This window comes from Melozone crissalis, unplaced genomic scaffold, assembly GCF_028551555.1.
Source record: "Melozone crissalis strain CALT ecotype California unplaced genomic scaffold, PUWL_Pcris_2 ptg000026l_1, whole genome shotgun sequence".
In the NCBI taxonomy this organism is placed as follows: Eukaryota; Metazoa; Chordata; class Aves; order Passeriformes; family Passerellidae; genus Melozone; species Melozone crissalis.
In genome coordinates, this window is record NW_026535804.1 from 8,131,192 (window position 1) to 8,152,183 (window position 20,992).

The window sequence follows — 20,992 nt, forward strand, 5'->3', positions numbered from 1 at the left end:
CCTGCAGGTACTTCTAAATATTGACAAGATTCTCTCTGTCTTCTCTTTAATTTTTGCCTTTTTCATGAATGCAGGTCAAATTGTTGGGCCATAATACAATACTCTTTGGATTTAAAAAAAAAACCAAAAAAGGTAGCATAAATATATTTCTTAAATATTAGACCCATGTGAAAACTGCCCTTTTATATCTAATTATTCAGTATACTCTGTGAAATGCATACTTTATATCTGAGGTTAATGCTTTGTTAGGACCTTTATGAAATGGGATTAGAGTACTGAGGGGAAATAATAGATATCCCATACCTAAGGTGTGATGAGGTGAACTTCAGCATTAATCAGAAATACACACTTTTTTAGACTGATGAAACAGTGATACATAATGACAGAATATAAACAATATTTGTAGGGGAGAAATAATTTTTTTTCTATAAAATGAGACAAAAGGTTTCTCCAGTGTAATGAAAGAGGCTTGGGAAAACCATGAAGTTTAGAGTTTAGTGTTAGATCACTATAAATGATAGACTTAAATATGTACCTTGAATGCAACAGGATGGAGACAAAATATTCACATGCCTTTGTGGTTCTGTGAAATGCAAGATACTAGAAGTTCTACTTTTAATGTTCTTTCAGTTTTCATGGTTTCAAGATGTTTTAAATAACACAGAAAAAAACTGATTTTGCTGGCTTTGAAACATCAGCATGACATGCCCTCTCTCCCAGGGCCTCAACTAACTAGAAGGGATTTGAATGAATAACATTTCATGAAGAAACACTAAATCTGCAAATCTGACTTCTGCCATAGCCATTAAAGTTTTATGAGTGATGTTTATGATGTAAGGAGTTTTTTCCCCCCACCTCCCTTACACCTTTTAATTTCCTTTATATTGTAAAAGCTTGGGAGAAGAGATGGCATGCTCAGTTTAGGAAGAAGCTGTCTCTGGATTCCAGATCAGAGCTTCTGGGCATTGCTGTAGCGTAATTAGGAGTCTAACGCCTACATTCACAGTTCATGGAAAATCTACTGTCTATATATCAGGAATCTCTAATACAAAATACTTACTTTCATAAATATGGAAACTACCACCAACCCATTAGGACTCTTTGCAGCTTCTGTGACATTTGTGTACAACTCATGGTTATAGTGGATCAGCTGAACCTAAAAAAGAGTGAAGGGAAGGATTACAATTAACCATTGCCAAATAACCCCATACAGTTTTTGCAAACACTACCCACACACCGCTTGGTTTGTATCGCGATCCCATCTCTGCTTTGGGTACTTTGTAGCAGGGTAATTTTTCAGGCATTTGCAGCACATATCATCTTAACAATTTCAGTCACCATCTGGCTCCAGCTGGTACAGCACCAGCATGTTTCCCTCTAAACTGCCAGCCACTGGATCCACCCACATCCAGTTCCAGATTGCACTGCAGGGCTGGCATCACCTCCCTGTTCCAGCAGCACTTGCCATGGGCACCAAGCAATCCGTGCTCTGCAGCCTGAAGCCAACCACAGAAGAACCAGGGGTTGAAATATTTGAGGAAACACATGGGATATGAGTTTGGAACTGTGAAAACCACCACTCACAGAATTCAAAGTACTGGTAATCATTTGCCTCAGATTCTGCAAACTTGGTTACAGAGGCTCCTACAGTTAAGCACTTACTGTATTGTTAACGAGGTTCTCCTTAGCACCTGCAGCTTTCCTTCTGCTTTTTAGTTTTATGACTGGCTGGAAGTTTTAAATTACAAAGGCACAGTTCCCTTCTCTCACTACCTATGTAAAATATCTTACCCAGAACCTTGATATTTGATTTGTCTGGGATGACCAGACAGTGTTACAATTTACATTGCAAACTTTTCTTTTTTTTAAAAAAAGATGAACAAAGTTAATGAACTCTGGTGGCAGTTAAGTACTTCTGAACAGATGAAAGCTAGTCAGCTTTATTTAGCCTAAAGATCTTTCTTAGTTTTCAGATGTCAATTAGAAAAGGAAGGTTCTTGTTCTGGCATTGTCAGAATTGCGGCAGCCTGATGTTCACATTTAAAAATCAGGTCTGTCTTTCATGTGCTGATACTTCCAAAGGCTGTTCAGAGAAATTTCTGGACTTACATTCTGTGAACAAGATCAGTATTAACTTGGTTTATAACTGGTAATCTTTGTAACTATACAAACCATACAAAACTAAGACTGCCAGTAAAGAAATCTCATTATAATGTGCTGTCCAGGTTTATAATGAGGGAAAAAACCAACCCCTAAACATCATTGAAACAGGGTTTAATGTCTGTATTGGTGAAATTGTCTTTGGATGAATGTGAGGTCTGGTTATTTAGTACTGAAATGTAATTGTGAGCATTTTTCTGCAGGAATGATGTTGCTACAGGATCTGAAGTACACAATCAAGTTACACAGACTAAACCTTACTTTGCCACCCAAAGGGGTAAGTCCAGCCATCTATGCTGATGCTGATCTGATTATAACAATAGCCCAAGTTATGTGTAACCCATACCATTATTATCTCAGTCCAAGATAGGGTAAGAAATAAATGATGAACTCAAACAGTTCTATTTCCCACATTATGCCCTGCCTGCAAAATGTATTATTCTTTTAAGTGAATCTTATCAGCTTTATATAAAAGGGCCTCAAGCATTGTCCTCTCACCACCCCTGAAATCCCTCTGTGATGCTGTTTTAGTGCTTGTACATAGATGTAAAAAGGGGTAGTGGAAACTCTGAAAGAGAAAATTTGCATTGGTAAGACCAGAAGATTTTTGGTGCATAGCTTTGCTATTTACAGCCAGCAGTTCAGAGACCAAAAAAATAAGGTGAGGGTCAAAAGCACTGCTATGATGTGTTAATTTCAATTACTTTTGTCCTGTCTCAATTGGGAGCTATATAAAAAATGTCAAAGGAGCCAATGGAGTCCTCTACCAAATTCTGACAGTCAGAAAGCAGGGCCAAGTGAAGGTCTCATACAGCCTCAGAGGTTATAATGCTCATTCATCATCACTCTGTGGTACTACTGAACTTTGATAACATCCCTGCTCTGGAGACCGTGCACTCATTGAAATTTTTAGGCTTAGTCATATATTTGTCTTTTTATGTACAACTCTTTATCCTGGCAGCCAAACTAACTTGTGAATTATCAAGGAAATAAGTGATGAAATCTGCTTTAGACTAGACCTCCTTCTGTACAAAGTCCCAGAATAACAATTAATTAGATAAACTCATTTTATATAACAAACCAAGATGGTGGGTGCAGGAATGGCTAAAAGCAAGGGACAAATTCTCCTTCCACCCATGGGAACCCTGAGCCGACATCAAACTCTTGTTTCGACTGATGGCACTTACAGAAATAAAACCCCTCGAGTATATACAACCATATACAGGATATTTGTCCCAAACAAAGGTCTCAGTGCCTAACGAAGAGACATTCTTTTATTTTTCTTCTCAAACCTGTCACTTTCTCTGTGCTGGAGTTGTATCCTTTCCTCCCTGCTCCCAAATTAATTTTAAAGCTGTTTCCATGGTACCATGGTTAAATTCATTACGTTTATCTTTCTTTAGAAAAAGGTTGACCATCTAAGGAGGCATAATTTTCAAAGTTTCTCACATGGAACAGGCTAATTTAGAAAGATTCAAATGAACGAGTGTCTTAAACACAGAGTACAACAGGACAGAAAACCATAATTCCCTATTAAATTTCCTCTGAGAATAATTTCTTTAAGTTGCCTAAAATAACTGTAAGTATTTGGTCTGTATAAAATATTACTGGGGTCTTCTATGAAGGTGAAGTCATAAAAGTAAAATTGCTCATATATGAAAATCTCACTTTTCAAATGATGACACTGTATTAAAAGCACATCACAATAAGAGCAGATTTACAATGCTGAAAGCACCCTTTGAGTTTAGTTTGGGTTTCAGGGCTCAAAGGCAATTCTGAATCTTGTTTTAATCCACTGATTTTCTTAGGAAGATTCCCCCTTTAAGATTAATTTGCCACAGAACAAGTGATACCTCTTTGTTTTCCTCCAGCTACAGAAGATCTGTTTTGCAGGAAAAAGATTAAGTAAGATTAATTACTCTCTGATGAAAAACCAGAACGTGGCCTTGTTCCACCACCCAAGAATGTGCACTGGACCAAGACCAGAATCAGAAACAGCTTTTTAGCCTCTCAAGACTGTCCATGTTCTGCTGCAGGCAAAAATGGAGCAATAGGAAACTGAGGGAATTTAGAATATTGCAGTAGTTCACACACAGTTTTCCACAGTCCTCTTGGGAATAATAGAATACCCTTTTTTCTCACTTGAAAAATTATAAGCATTTTTGATTTGTAAATGATGAGAGAAGTAAAGCATGAAGTAAATGGCAGCAGGAAACAGCTCATCTGTAACCACAGTATTTATAGTATGCTGCGCTATCTGAGAAACTGTTGGGATTCCTCATTGAGAGCAAGCAGAAAGTGTGTTTCCAGCACAGCAGGGAACAAAAGCAAATGAAATTGTTCAAGAAGACCGGTTAAATGTTTGTTTAGATTCAGAGTTCCTGTAAGAAGTATCTAAGATATCATTAAGGAAAATAATTATGCATTTTTGTTCCTCCAAAGTTTAATAAAAACAGCAAAAGAAATGTAGTTTCTGCACGGTGGGTGCCCGGAGAGAAAAACAATTTTACTGAGTTAAAAACTATTAATAAGAACAGTTATTCCACTGTTAAAATATAATTGCTCTTACAGGTCTTGTAAAACCCAGGAGTTATTTATGGCACTAATTTTGTGGGTATGAACAGGTATGAGATCAGTGCAATTTGTGTGACTGACAAAACTGTTTTTAAAGTTGTCCTCAATTAAATTAAATTAAATGTACCTCCTGCTTTGTGGAAAGGCATGGCACCAGCTGGGAGAGCACGGACCAGCTCTGTGCTCCTGATTTGTCTTGTTTGCCTGGACCAATCCAGGAAAATTTTATTATCTTTGAAGAACCAACCCATCTTTTCATGCCCAGGGTACTCAACCATGAAATGTTGGTGTCTGACAAGGTGTTTTACCTATTAATTAATCCACAAATGTACCTTTTGCTCTTTATGTATACGCATACAGCAATGCAGTGCTCTTGCTTTGTTAATAAATTGATAACATGAATTGTAGATGATCACCTGTACTGCAGTTTACTTTGCACTTTAGGAAATTACTGCAGTTTTAGGATTAAAATCTGTTTAAAAAAAATAACTTTGCTATATTAAGCTAAGGAGAAATGCAAAAAAATGCAGTTGCTTGAAATAAATTTTTAACTCTTTTTGATGTTCTCTTTATTAAAATGCAGGTTATTTAGTCTTTTGCTGACAAATGTGCTTTGTGCTTTGTTTTGCATTTTTTACTGATTTTGACAGTTATTTTTTGATTTAAAAGAAATGTATATAAATAACTGGTTTAATAGACAGGCTTGTCATCCACATTTATAGCTGTATGTCAACTGTTTTATCCTAGATAAATAAACAATATTAGAATTACTTTTTACTTTAAAGAATAAGACTAAGAATGCATGGAAGGAACTCATTTTTCTTCTGCTTCTGAGCAGACAGCTGAGTAGAGAAATGCAATAATCGTGCAGTAAAGTGGAAATACAGTTGGGTTAACTACTTTTGGCTGTAAAATCTACTTTATTAGAAATAATGGCATGTTTGGAATTAGCACTGAAGCTATAAATGGCATCTAACCATTTTGTTAGAGCAGTTGGTAACAAGAACTACCTTGCAATAAAGAGTGTTCAACAGCGAGTCTCAGCCAGTGTTCATTGGTAGCATGTAAACATGGGGTGTTATTTACAGCATGTATTATGGCTCCTAGAAATAAATCTATAATAAATATATAAAAGGCTCTGCCATAACTTGCTTTAGGGTTGAAGTAGTTTTCTCTAGTTATTTCTAGAGGCCATTTGGGCTGCTGACCTGGTATGTTAGAGCACAATAAGGCTCTAACAGAGCCTTATTTTTTGTTTATATGCAACCACTGCAGCTAAAAAATATTTTTTAAAAAAGTACCTAAATGAAATGTAGATGATTAAGTCTTTCTCCTTAATATTTATATATACTCTGAATACTATTTATTTGCAAGTAGGAAACAAGAGTAGTTCAGGTAGTATTTAAAACTTGAATTTTTTCTTAAGCATCGCCAGGACTACAGTACAAAGTACAAATTGCTGTCTGAAGAGACCATATTGGCCATGCTTATCTCAGAATTTGCTTTCAGGACTTTCACCTTTGTGACAACAACAACAAAAAAATTAAGTAAATAGGCTGAAAAAATAAAAGTGAGTGTTACAGGGCTTGTAAGTGTTGTAGGACGAAGAGAGAGGTGAGAATGCTGACTTCATGTTCGGAAGGCTGGATTTATTATTTTATGATATATATAACATTATGACTATACTAAAAAGAATAGAGAGAAAAGTTCTCAGAAGGCTAGCTAAGCTAAGAATAGAAAAGGAATGAATAACAAAGGTCTGTGTCTCAGCAGAGAGCGAGACCCAGCTCTGCCGTGAGTGGTCAGTAAATCCAAACATCCACAGGAAACCAATCACAGATGCACCTGTTGCATTCCACAGCAGCAGATAACCATTGTTCACATTTTGTTGCTGAGGCCACAGCTTCTCAGAAGGGGGAAAAATCCTAAAGAAAGGGTTTTTTATGAAAAGATGTCGGTGACAAGTGAGCGGTGATGGATTCCCGACATCCAAATGCTGCTGGAACTGTTGCAAGTGTTACAACTATTTGCACTCCCTTTCACACAGCAGAAAATTCAAGGAAAGAAAAATCCAAATTGAGCCTCAGAGGTACAGAGGAGTTCCTTAGCTGCTGGCTGCTGAGTGACTTGGGGAGGGTTCTTGACAGGGGAGTCATTGCTGTGTCATTTGGAACCCAATTGTTCCAAACATGGGCATTTTTGGCTGACCTGCCACTCAACCACTCTTGTCACTCATCGTTAGCAGATGAGCAAGACCTGGATAAACATCAATAAATGACACTTCTCTGCAATTTGCTTTGTGTGAGGATCAAATTGAAGTTTGAGGCTCAAATGCTTAATGTTGATTATGTCTTGGCTGATGCAGAATTTCACTGCAAGCTGTAATTTGGCACCGAGCCAATCCGTCATCTGCAAAAGTTGTATCTTAAGAGAGAATAAGGGTAATGTAGGGAAAAAAACACTATTAGATGAGTCTATCATCATTTCTGGATTCGTGCAGGATTTTGTGACTAAACACTACATTTAAATTGTTTTCTCATTTTAAATACTGCAGATCATCAGCCACCATGATGATGAACTCGGTATAAATGCTCCATTTGGTAGATTCAGTTACATAATGGTGCTCTGTATTTCTGCTGGAATTCTGTGTCTTTAGCAATGAGCCCAGAAAGCAGCAGAAAATGGTTCCTGCATGTCAAGAATGTGGGGAAGTGGTGATTGATGCTGTTTCTGTTGTTCACCGCATTGCCCTGAGACATTGAATACGAAGGATGCCAGAAGAGGTCACTGACAGAGGAATTAGCAGTTCAAGCCTTCTCCAAAATCCACCAGACCTCTGAGTCCACCTTGTTAAAGAACCACCTGTAGTTCCATTTCTGTTCAGGGGCTGGGCATGATGGACAAGGGCAGACAGACAGTTAGTCTGAGTGCTGTGCCTGACACCTCTGCCTTTATTTAATTTCTTTGTTATGTACCATATCCTCTGGTATGGCTTTTGCACAGAAAATTAAAAAAAACAAAAAACAAAAAACAAAAAACAAAAACAAGAGCCCTTTCTCTTAGTGCACTGATGAAATGGAGCTGAAAATTACTGGAGATAAAAATCCAGCTCTTTGAACTGTAATGCTAAGAATTCTTCAACGGAAGTAAACACCTAATTGAAGATAATCTTGACTCTCTCTGTAACTTTATTACTTTGTCAATCTTACATCATTAAGCCTGTATTTAATTTCATTATCCTGCAGTGAGCAGTTTGTTGTTGAGGTGGGATAGGCTGGTTTGTGGTGTCTGTAGGCAAAGCTGTGTTTTACTTTAAATGCAGGTAGTGCTGTTTTTAGCTTTTGAGTTATGTAAAAACAATGTAATTATCCTATTACCTTGCTAAAACATCTGATAATTTGTCAATGATGTGAAAACATGAGAACTTAAACGTGATAAATTCAAGTAGGAATGTAGCTGTTATTTTCTTTCCGTTACACTTTAACAATATCAATTTGCCAGGCTGTTGTGAGGAAAGGATCCCATATGAAACTGTCAGTGAGGGACAGCGTATCACTAAAAAGAATAATAATAAAAGATTTATTTCTGATTTTAGTAAGCTTAATATATATACAAAGTAAGTGTTTAGCTGTATAAACCATTAAAATATATACAATTTAGTTTTACTGCATACCAAATTATGTGCCCCGTTTCTCTAGGCCTTGCAAAGCCCATTATATCAAGTTTAAAGGCAGATACATAGAAAGAAGGCAAAGAAAAAAATCTAGTTCTTCCTACTTTAAAAAAATGCTGTAGAAGTGTGAGCCCAGTATAAATTCAGAATTCTGTCTACAGAATTCCCTGATCTCCTCAAGAAGTCCCTTAGTCCTATTAAAAATTGCTGGTTTCTCAGCAAACAGCATGAAGAGTTTTTCCTGGGAGAAAGGTTTTAATAATTAAAATTAGTCAATACTGAAGTGCAGAAGGTTATTTGATCTTGCTCAGAAACTGACACTTTCCAGAAGGGGAAAAAAAATGCAATCTGTCTAGTAAATCACTTTGTGCAGAACTGGGAGTCAAGTAGAAGAAATTTGCTGCAGAAGAAAAGAGGGCAACTCACCAGGGAAATAGGTTTGCTGAAAACAATTGTGAGTTTGAAAATCAAGGTTGAGATTTTTAGGACATTTCCTGAAAAAAAATCTCTAAGTCTATCAAGATGAGATGTAAAAATGCATTTGTTAGTACTTCAGGGCACTACATCTCTCAACCACATAATAGAAAGTTGCTGTTGGCTCTGGTGCTCCAGTCCAAATTTCACTTTGTCTACTTTCCCCCTGTAATTCCAATTAAACTCAGCTGTTTTATCAAGTCAGTCTATATTTCTGCACAGAACTGAGGCTTCCCACCTTCATTTAATAGAGTGAAATTTTGCTCCCATCACCCCTGTCAGCTCTGGACAGCGGCAGCAGATGACAAGATGAAATCAAAGCCATGCCCATGGCTGTCTGTGCCCAGCAGAGCTGGATTCCCTTGGAGCCTTGCTCTTTTCCAGCCCTTCTTTTGATACTGCATGTGCCACACAAGCTGTGTCACTTTCCTAGCGCATGTTCAAACCCAAATATTCCCATTTTTATAAACACCAGACCTCTCCTCTGACCCTTTTCTGATCCATTTCTTTCTGTCACTTAAAATCTGTCATTCTTCCAGCATTATTACTGCCATCCAGCTGTTCCATCCCCCGGTGTGCATCTCCTAGGGAGGCAAAATGGTCCTTAAATACGCCCTGGTTTCCTGTCTCAGTGGGGTTCAGGGGTTAGTGAATGCCAGTCTGAGACCAAGCCTCTGCTTTGTCACGATGGAAAAGGGCAGTGATGCTGCTCCAGCACCTGCATCACTCTGGGGAAATCACAGGTGGCCATTGCAAGTGCCTCTGGAAGCAGAGAAGAATCAATTCAAGTGCTCTGGCAGGTTGCAGCATCTCACCTTTTCTTTGAACAGCTAAATTGTGTCTTTGCATTCTGAATTTTAGCTCTGTTGTAGCATAATTAGAATCAACTAATTTCAGAAACAAAAAAAAAAGTGTACCAAGTGTTGCATTAACTGTGTTACAAAAGTATTTTACTTTATCATACAATGAGAGCAGAGTTAATGTACAGTCTAAATGTACAGTGATGCTGCAATTCAGCAGAACTGATGTTGTGGCTGAGAAAACCTCCGACCTTCTGAATTACTTTAATTTGTTTGATTCGCCTTATTTGACCTCTCTCTGTGGCAGAGCAGGTAAGACAGCAAAGAGGGAGGCACAAAAAGACTATCAGGGCAAGCAGACTAGGAGAGGCACAACTAGCTCTTCTGCTCCCACTTCTTAACTCTGGAGCATTAAACCTGTGCATTCTGTGATTTTTTAGCTAAATTTATTCTGTGTTATTTGAAGCACCACAAAATACATGCATTGTTTTGGAAAAAAAAAATTGAAAAGACAACAGAAGAACTGCCTTTAACTCAGAAGATAGCTGGGAGAACAGGCACAGGCTTAATCCGCTCATACTCTGAGCAGGGAGTAGAAAGTACTATATTTATACCCTTGATAAATGATTTTATGTTGTTATTATATTTGCTGGATCTTCTAATTTTTAAGTAAGGAACACTAGAACAGAAGATATTTTTTAGCATCTTTCATGTTTATACCATACTTTACAAATGAAGTACTCAAAATTCAGTAAGTAATAGAGGAACATCTTGGAGATGGGCATCTGGCAAATGTCACAAATCCTGGTACTGGGAATCTCATGGGTGGGACAGGCACTGATTATTCCACAGGCTGAGGTGATTGGAGTAGTTTGCTCACAGATCTGTGCAGTTTTATACCCTTATCATATTTACACTATTATTGGCCAACCAAAGGCCTGGTAAATATACAATTTAATAACAAAAGTAGATCTAATTGGACAAGGTAATTGCTGCTACTTGAAAAGACCCAGATGAAACCATACAGTCCCTGCAGCTGAGGCTGGATATAGGTCTCTGTTGTAGTTAGATGAGAAAATGTTCTGTGAGGGATGCTGTGGAACAGCTCAATTGCCAGTGACTTTTGCAGGATCTGCTTGTACCTTCGAGGAACTGTCTCTCAACAAAATACTTTTGACCGTGCAGCTCTCATCTCAGTCCAGACAAGACACCAGAGCAAAGAAAAGCAGGAATGAAGGTGGTGCTGCCATGGCAAACTCCTCTGCACAGGGGAACCACCAGCTTGGGTTCTGCCATTCCCCCAGATCCCATTTCCTTCTGGTTCCTCTACAGCTAATAACAAATGGGGAGAAGGGTAAAAGTGCCAGCAGCAATAAAGGGAAAAAGAATTCAGTGCAACCTATCTAAAGCAGCAGCAGCTCACATTGCTTCAGAACAGGAGGATCAGGAGGAGGAGGAGGAGTACGAGGAGGAAAATTTTTCATTAAACAGAACACCAATGACAGCTTCTTAATAAACATAAGAAAATATTTTCACCTAACCAACTATTAAATAGTGGATTATTCATTCAAACCAGCTCAGCATTCACCTGTTGCTGGTTTTATCTCACGTTTATATATGTATGCACACACACATTGGGTTTTCAGTTCTCACTATGCTAATCATTTGAGAAAATTTGGCCCAAAAACCTGAAGGTTAATGCATCACAGTAGGACACAGATTTCAGATTACAAAGGCTGTGCTGTTTTTTCTCAAGTTGTTTGCAATAGTTTTACTGTCTGTGGCTGGAGGTGTTCACCCAGCCATATTCAGCTCTTTTTGACCCTTATTTGCAGTGTCACTGCTGTAAATAAGATTTCCAAAATGCATTAAAATTACATGGGAAGCATGCTGGTGTTATCATAGTGCAGTTTGCTCATCAGAAACTGGTGCAGCTCTATTTCTTCACAGAGAGATGGTGTAAGAAAGATGTACAGATGAAATCTGTGCATGCTAAGGATAGCTTTATTTGCTTCATTAATAGCCAGTTTGATAAACAGCTGTTCAGTCACAGGTCTTCTGATTAGAATCCAAGTGTGAAGACTGTCAAAATAATTAAATGGTTCAATAAATCTGAGGCTATATATCCAAAGAAAAATTACTATACATTAGAGACTTTTTAAGAGGTATTCACCCCATCTTTGAAGTTCCATGAACTTCAACGACACGTCTTGAAAGTTATTTTTCACTGCTTCATTTATTTTTAATATTGTCAAATACTTATGGCCCTGCAATCCAGAAGTACTTTGGGATCTACTTAGCTTGGTGTATTTATTATACTACAGTTTTCTCTATCTGGCATCTGTTTTATCAACCTCTTGTTCTACATTTACAAGTTTGGAAATTTGAAAGGTAGGTGGTGAGAGGCAGGTTCAGGTATGGATGATAAAAGGCTTTCTGGGTGGCACAATATTGTGTATATATGACAGGAGGTTCATATATACAATATATATATATATATACATATATATATTGTATATATACATATATTGTATATATGACAGGAGGTTCATGACTGTTCTTTGATGGAGCTGGATGTTGCAGCTTGCACAGTGCACTGTCTGAGGATGATGAACTTTGACTTGAGCAGCAACAGTACAAGTTCTGCCTGCTTAAGGTGCCCATTGTTATTCTGTTCCATATAAATGGAACAGAATAATAACAGAATGAATTTTGGGAAATCAGGCGGCCAAAATTTCTGGGTCTTTGCAAACACCATGAGCTCTCATGGCTTCACCCTGCCATGCCTGTTGTCCTGACCACAGTTGACTCACCCTCTGTCATTTGTAAACCCAGCACCAGAATTACCCTGGGAGGTAATTGGTAGTTAATGGGGAGACGTGCTAATAGCATTCCAAGGGCTGTCATTAGTGTCTGCTGTGCGCAGCTATTCGCAGTTCAGAATTTCCAAGGGGACCATGACATGACAGCTTCCAGCACTGCACATTTCTGAATTAGGATTTCGGTTCAGGCCCAGCTTGAAACAAAACAACAAACTAAAAGCAGACAGATGGTCTCTTCCAGCTCCTCACTCCAATTCTATTTTCCTCTTCATAAACATTAAAGGACAGATTTTCAGCTCATATAGGATGATACAGCTCAATAATTCTGTTGGTTTTCTAGAATTCTCCTTTTTTATATTATTTTATTTTAAACGATGTACATCTTCAGATTTAATAATAGTAATTCACTGTTAGTTATAAGTTGCTACTTATAAGGAAAAAATAAGCACAAAATAAGGAATAGTATCCAGCAGTACACAGATAAAATTGATCTACTTTAAGCTGCCCAAAGATTGTTTGGTGATCACAACCAAAATATTGATGAGTTTAAAAGATCATTTGAAAGATAGATGGCATCAAAAAACTGATGTGATATTCTTTGTTAGGAAATAAGCCTGTGTCTTTAAAATTCTCTTTTCACCTTAATCTTTTGGTAATTTCTACAGTATTAGGAATTTCTGGATACTTTATTATTTGGCAATACCTTGTGTACATAAAGTAAGAAAAAACAAAGATCATGTAAAAGCTCACAATGGAGTTTGCATTTTAAATTTAGGTGAATTTAAGTATTTTGAATCCTAGAGATTGCATCCTATTTTTTCTTGTATTGTGACCCCCATAGTTTATGTGCTTGTAACAGTTACAACATACATCCCAAATTACATCTGTCATCATCCCCATGGTTTCACTCATTTCCAGGGATTTTTTATGTATATGAAGATTAGTGGGAATAAACCCTGAATATGCTGACATCTGAAAATTCTAACAAAAGATCTCCAACTTTCTTTGAAGTCTTCATCTTCAATACTGACTGTATCTAAAAAATAGTGAGATATTTTCAAATTTGCCATGGGTAAAAGGCTTTCGGAACTGTTGTTGTTGTTGCTGCTTTTGTTTTTGGGGATTTTTCTGCCTTGCCATTTTTCCTTTCATCATTTTCCTAGATTTCTGAAAGAAAATCCTGTGAGAATAGAATAGACTGACATTCATTAGAATCTGGAAGAATAAGGGTGATTCCTTTTTATTTCTAATTAACTGCACCAGGGAACGGCTCTACCAGTCAGGAGGAAGAACAGTTCCTCTATTGTGCCTTCTGTGGCTTAGGAACAGTACATGGGGAGGCTCTAAGCTATAAATCAAACAGTGAAAATCCTCTTAACTGAACACACCCTTGGGCTTCACACAGAATAAGGGTTTGCACTAATCATAAGCAGAACTAGTTGGGTTTTTTTTTTGCTGAAACAGGGTTTTGCTGGAAAATGCTTATGTGTCAAAACCAAAGTACCTTGTGGAAGGAACTTGACTAAAAAGAGATTTTTTTAATGAAAGACAAGCAGAAACTATCAGAAATTTCCCTGATTTCCTGCCCATTTGTCTTGTGATTCACCTAAAAGCGTGCAGATCAGATGCCTTCAGGAACTGGCTGGTTTGCCTGTGATGCCCCTCCCCACAGAAGGGCTGGCTGAGTGTGAATAAAATCATGTTTGTGGGTACAGACAGACTCTCAAAGGGACAACCTGGGTACCAGAAGCATGACAGCTTTAAGGCTCCCATAGGGTACTCTGAGTTACACTAGAATTCCTGGCGTTAGGCTGTGATTTGCAGCCTTGGGTGCAGATGGAAATATTCCTGCCTGATGCCTCTTTCACGGCAGTAATTGTGCCCAAATCAGGAAGGGTCAGGGCTAGGTTGAACTGCTGAAACCACAGCAGCACCGCCCTCCCAGGCTTGCCCATGAGCCACCTCACTGGAAATATCTCACTGCCTCCTCTGCTCTGAAAGAAAAAAATGGAATAAAATGTGCCGAAATTTAAAACAACTGAAGCAGTCTTAGCGTAGTAATTTGTGATTTGAGTAAAATTGGCTCCACAGGTGAGTGCCACAATACTCTTCAGAACAGCCCATGAGTTCCAAAACCACAATACTCATTACTGGGATGAGAAATCTGCCTGGCTCTTTGATTATTAGTTTTTGTCTTTGAAATACAGGCACATCCTGCTAAAGGAGTGTGTGGTAAAGAGGGCTTCACGTTCTGCCCATGGTGATCTTTTCTGCAAATGCTTTATGTATTTTTCATGATGTTTTTATTGGTAGCATATTTTTGTGATGTTTTATTGATCCTAACCTGTTTTCTTAATGTGAAGAGAGCAAGCAATGAACACTAATCTGTCTTCTAAAGCACTTGACAGTGGTACACTTAGTAGTACTAAGAAGTCTTTTATCCTTCTCTGAATCAGAATTCCTTATTTCAGGCAAGTATGCTAATTTATCATTTATGCACATTACCATAAGCTTTTCTGCTCTCCCAGAAAATAAAATAAAAAAGAGGGTAGAAGTTTGCTTCTTCTGGAGAATCTTAGCAGAACCCTAATTTGAAAGCCATGTTCCTCTAATGCATTATTTAATGAATTTTAGTGCAGTGCAAATTTAGTGAATTTTAGTGCACTGAGAGTTTGGTGGATTGGAGCAGGAAGAAGGAGCTGGGTCTGCACAACCTCACCAGGATACTTCAATCTTCAGGGCGGCAAAACAGCAGCAGGTAATGAGAACTGGGTGGCTGAGCTCCTGTAGCCATGGATGCTCCCAGATTAATTCTTGTGCCAGCATGGGAAGTGATGGGACCATGCTGTGCTGTGAACGTGGATTTCAAAGCATCAGGCTGGGCTGAAGGTGCTGTATGGGACTGATAGCTCAGTCACTTTGTGCTTTGATTGTCAGAGGAAATGGGAAATAAATGGCTGAAATGGAGAAGAGCAAAGATTCGTGTAACAAAATACACCAAATATATACTGTTCACATTGAACATGCCTTGGAAAAGAAATTTTAAAAAATCTATTTTCGTTATTTCTAAGAATTTTGCATTTGAGAGAATATGACAGCTGCTTCTGGCCAGTCCTATACTGAAGGTTAAGCAGATGAAGGCTGTGTTGCCAGCTGGTTCTGTTATTAGCAGAGTAGTAAAGTAGTGGCATGTTCATACTTAGATAAGAAAAAGTAAATGAAGTTCAAGATGATGGAAGGAGATGGACAGTAATGGACTTGCCTTTTCTAGCTAAAATCCAGAATTCTCTTTGCCTTTGATAGAACTTTCAGAGTAATAACTTGCATATGGCAAGCTGTGCCTATGGCAAATCATCAGTGACAAAATGCTTCCATGGCAGGTACATTAAAAACCTCAACCAAAGCACTGAATTCATCTCAGTATCTGAAAGGGAGTCCTTGAATCTCAACTCCTCTGCCTGCTGTTTGTCTGTGCTCTGTTGTCAAGGAAAATGCATCTCCACAGAGTGATTTGCCCTGTCCTAAGAGACCCAGCTCTGGCTGTCAGGACTGATTAATCCTTTGAAGGTGCTGAGCTCTTTCTATTCAGTGCAGGAGGATTCAGTTCACAAGATGAATCCTGCACATGCTGCAGACCCAGTTGTGCCTGACTGACGGACAGCAGTTTCCACTAAGCTCAGTTTTCTGCTCTTATTAAGAAATGTTGAGGTCTCTGTTAAAAACCACCAAATATTAATAGTACTTCAGAACTCCAGCTTTCAAAACCAGAAGAACCTATAGCTAATAACAATAAGTATTGCCAGACAACGCTCTACATTTTTCCATTGTTATAGTCTAGGACTGATGAATTAAAAACTCTTTTAAAAGCATCTGAAATGGTGGTGACACATTACAAGTGCTGTGGTGTGTTTCAACCAGATTTTTGCTTTCATGTTCAGTCAATTTTTTTTTTTTTGAATATTGCGCTCATGTGTCTGAACAGCAAAGCAAAGACCTTGTTTACTACAACACTCTTTACTTTCAGCACTTAAAGGAGGAATACATGATGAGTTCACTTATAGAATTGAACAAAGGCAACCAAAATCACTTGAGTAAGTCATTAGTAATTTCACAAAAAAGCTGCCACAGGCTATATGTCGCTTATAAAACAAAGCCAATTATTGCCATCAATTATAATATCATCAGGTAACAATGCTGGAATTAATTTCTTACTCTTAAATAACTGCTGTTGCTCAGTGCCAAAGAAAATGCCACACATTAAGTGACATCACCAGTCTGTGATGCATAGTACAGATGTTAATTTGATTACTCATCTTTGAGAAAATAAGTGCTTTATGATTAGAAAGCTTTTCTTTTTTGATATTCTGAAAGAATGGTAGGAGAGTGGCTTTAAAAATAATCCCTAAAGTAACACAGAGTTATTGTGAAGCATTATTTTGAGTTGTAGAGTTGGACACTGCGTAGTTCACAGCCATGGCCCAAGCTGGAGGACGATGGGGTACTGCAAACCTCATGCATCTCTTTTATGTGAGAATGTTCCTATATAAGGAAAATGGAAGGATCCCATTTTGTTTGTCCCAGAAAATCTGCAAACTTTACTGTAAATCTTGAAAAAGGGCTCCATCTAAGCCACTAAAATATTTATCCAGCAAGAATAATGAGCCATTCTAGAATAGATATCAGAATCAAGAAATTATGGTCTTTCTTGGGACAGGAAATACATGTTATAGACATGTATTTAAGATAAAACATTACTATTCTGCCAGGGACTATGTATGCAGTTAACTTTATTTCTTGAGCAGAATTCTGTGGATTCATCTCCAGAATCAAGTATCGCCTTGTTTCTTCATGAACCAAAGGCAGGATGATACTCAATGTGAAGTTTTACACACCATTGAGAAGCAAAAGTAGCACTTCTGTGGGAATTTGAAGCACTTCCAGATTACTCTGTAGTTAATCTTGTAATTCCCTTTAAAAGAGATATAAAGGCCCCATCCAAAGAGACCCGATTAAACAATTCCCCGATTTTCAGAACGGCTGCAGGAAAACAGTTTTTACAGATTAACTTGCAAACACCTTCGGGCAGAAATAAGAGGCGGGTAATTCCTGGTGGTGCCACCTCCCCACGGCGACATACCTCTCCAGAAAAGGCCTGGCCATTGAGGAGGTGCTCTGAGCCCTGGCTGTCCTCGCTGCCAAAGTGTAACCGGATTTCCTCCAGGCGGTGGCTGTAGGTCATGGGGCCCCCGGAGATGTTCACCAGGTGCTCCTTGTCTAACCGCAGGGACACGTGTCTCCCTGTGTTGTACATCGTCCCACTGACCTAAACCAAGTGGAGAGGAGGGGAAAAAAAAAAAAGATTTTTTTTTTCAAAATAATCTCCAAAACTTGCAAAGTGATTGGGGTTTTGCTCTTTACGCGCCTTCACTCAAGTACAGCGGCGCATCTTGTGGTTGTGAGATGGAACAACCAACCTCAGGTCACACTTCAATTTCTGCTTTGAACCTTACATTGTGTATTCAAATATTTTGTTAAAACCCTATGTACACATTTTAGCCTTGGGCTGACATGGTGAATAGGACTGTTGCACTTCTAATTAAGTAGGTTTTTAGAGTACTTTTCTTGCCAGGTCTGAATAATGGCTTCATTTGAAAATTTCTGCACGGGAAATGGGAACATTTCAGCTGACATAAATTATTAAAGTACACTCGAACAAATCTGAAATTTAATTTTTCCCCCTTCTTTTAATATTTATAACAAAGTTACCCAAAAGTAAAGGTGCTTCAAAAAGCTGAGATGCAATTTTTCATTAATACAGAACTCTATGTCTCCTGGAGCTGTAGATAAAAACTTTCACTGTCTTCCTATGCAAGTCTCTTTGTTTTGTTATAAATATTTTATGTGTACAATTGCCAGGTCTTTTAACCAGAGAAGAACAGAACTAATTCCAATTTGATTATATATGTCTAGTTCATGCTACACATCAAATAGCTCCTTAAGATTCATCTTTATTTTTTAAAAGGCTCAATGTTGTGCTTCATTGGCAAATTTGCAAACTGATTTACAGCTACTGTAATGAAAAATTATTGCAAAAATTTTTCATACGGAATATAATTCTGTAATGATTTCCACCGTCTTAGAAAAAGTTTCTAGACATAGAAATTCTTTAATTTATGCCATTAGAAAGTCAAATATACCAGTTTGAATTAGAGTTATTATTTATTTAAAAACATTCTGCATGGATACAAATGTACACTTGAATAACATTCATTTAATTTAAGAAGCAGAAGTGTAGCAACAATATGCTTCTTGCACTTCATTGTAAAATTAAAGACACTCTGACTATTATGTATTATATCCTATCCTACATCAGTGTTATGGTAATTAATGGTAAATATTACCGTAATTAATATTATGGTAATATGCTGCAGTGTCATTTTATCTATAATACTAATTACTGAGTTTAAATGACGTGTTTTCTTTCACAGTATGTTGTAAAAAGTTACACAGAACAGACTGTGCACTTGAGCTAAATGTAGGAGATTAAACAGCTTTTGATTGTTGTGGTTCTTTAAACTTTGATACAGATGTTCTACTTTTTTTTGATGCTTATTCCAATTTAAAGTAAGCAGTAATAAATTTCTTATGAAAAGGCATAAAGACAGATATTCCTGTTCATTGCAAATAAACCACAATGATTTTATTTATAAATGCTTCTTATTTTTTCTACTTGACTTTGCATGCATAATAATTAAATACCAAGTTTAGCTTAATAAGTCAAAGAAGGTTAGTTTATTGAACTCAGTTTCAGTACACTGCATATAAATGACACAAAATTGCTAATCATAAATAACAAATGCAGTTTAAAAACAAACAGGGGGAAATGGATAAATCCTCTTATTCACACTTTGAAGCTCATGCTTCACTGAACCCTCAGTTAAATTCAGCAGCTATGCAAAAATATTCAGAAACCGCTTTCTTACTTAAACTGGCATAAATCTCAAATGAGGTTACCATTATTTTCCCTCTCCAAGTAAAACTGACCCAAATAACCCCCAGTGTGAATCAAATCACTGTCCACAGAGTAGAGAGGGGAAATGATAAGAGGCATATTCATGAACAGGAGTAACATTTGTCTTTCTTATTTCCCGCTTCATAAAAATGCAGTGCTCATAATGACTTTTTGAAACTGGAATTTTCCTGCACAGCTGCAGATGGGGAATACCAGTAAAGCAGTGAAGCATCTGAGGTGCCATCTGATCTGATGGGAAGTGAGAACACTGGAAGGGAGACTGTTAAACTCTCCTGCATGGGCACAGACCGCGCACCAGGCAGAACAAAGTCCAAGATCTCCAATATGAAAATACAAGGCCTGGCCCTTTGATGTGCCTTCTTAGGTTTAGAGGCAGCGCTGGTTTTGTTGTTGTGTGTGCCCAAAGAAGGAGGAGCTGCGGAGACCACTTGAGATTCAGCACCAAACTGCACCTTCAGGACATGCCCATTTATGAAGTAGGGTCTTATATTTTCCATGTATTGAGATTAAAGCTGAATGAAAAGGCTGAAATATTGAGGGACTTTTTTTTTGTGAGGAGACATTGTGACTTGCCCAGGCTCTATAGTTGGCTGTGCTTGATTATGGGAAGGACCATCATATGTGAATTTCTTTCTTGAACTTCAGGATATTGTCTGGTTTATAACCCCAAAATCTTACCATCTTTACAGGTTTCAAGTATAATCATTTACAGTTAGGACACAGAAACACAACACTTGAATGTGTTCACCCTCTGTTAGCAAGCTCAATACCCACAAATGCCTTTTTCACAGCAAATATGTTTTCTTTTCCTTATTGTACAGTGTTAACTGCTACTGCAGGAAAATGAGGTCCTGATCTTGCTCACTACTGGTAAGAGAAGGATTCTTCATATTTATAGTACTGAGCCTTTAAAGTGATGGTGACTCATTTCAGAACAGCAAATTAGGTTGGTTTTGGGGAAAGCAAACTTGCATGTGGCCTTGCAAAAGGTGGCAGGTGTACAAGTTGACAAGGAAGTATTTTCTGCATTTTGTACATTACCCTACAAAGTAAATGGTATGGAGAGCAGGCACCTTGTGGGAAAGATGTTCCCTTTTCCTGTCTCAGTGAACAGTCTCTGCTACTCCAAAAAGCACAGTATTTAATTTTTATATGTGGACTGGATAAAATGTTATAGGGTAGTTTAAAAGGCTCATAAAAAAGATCAGTTAAGATCTATATAACGATTTCCTTAATTAGTCAGATGGATCTCAGGTGTTTCAGCATGGTGGCCTTTGTGCTGCTTCTTGCTCTACTTTGTTCTCTGCGTGCTTGACTTGAAAGATACACAAAGATGAAAACTCAGCAAACAAACCTGGAGAAGAAATAAGCACTAAATCTTGACCTCCTCTTTTTAAAAAAGATTAATATTCACATTTATCTGATGTGCTAGAAATGAGACTGCAGTAGAGAAAAC

General features: G+C 37.8%; 1 protein-coding gene across 1 annotated transcript in view; it reads right to left on the reverse strand.

Moving 5' to 3' along the window:
* CA10 (carbonic anhydrase 10) overlaps positions 1–20,992 on the reverse strand; it is a 153,384-nt gene that overhangs the window by 10,599 nt on the left and 121,793 nt on the right. The window contains exons 5-6 of the mRNA XM_054278701.1: positions 17,641–17,826; positions 1,061–1,156 (exon numbers count right to left, since the gene is read on the reverse strand). Coding sequence (XP_054134676.1) covers positions 1,061–1,156; positions 17,641–17,826 — 282 coding nt within the window. The remainder of the gene's footprint in view (positions 1–1,060; positions 1,157–17,640; positions 17,827–20,992) is intronic.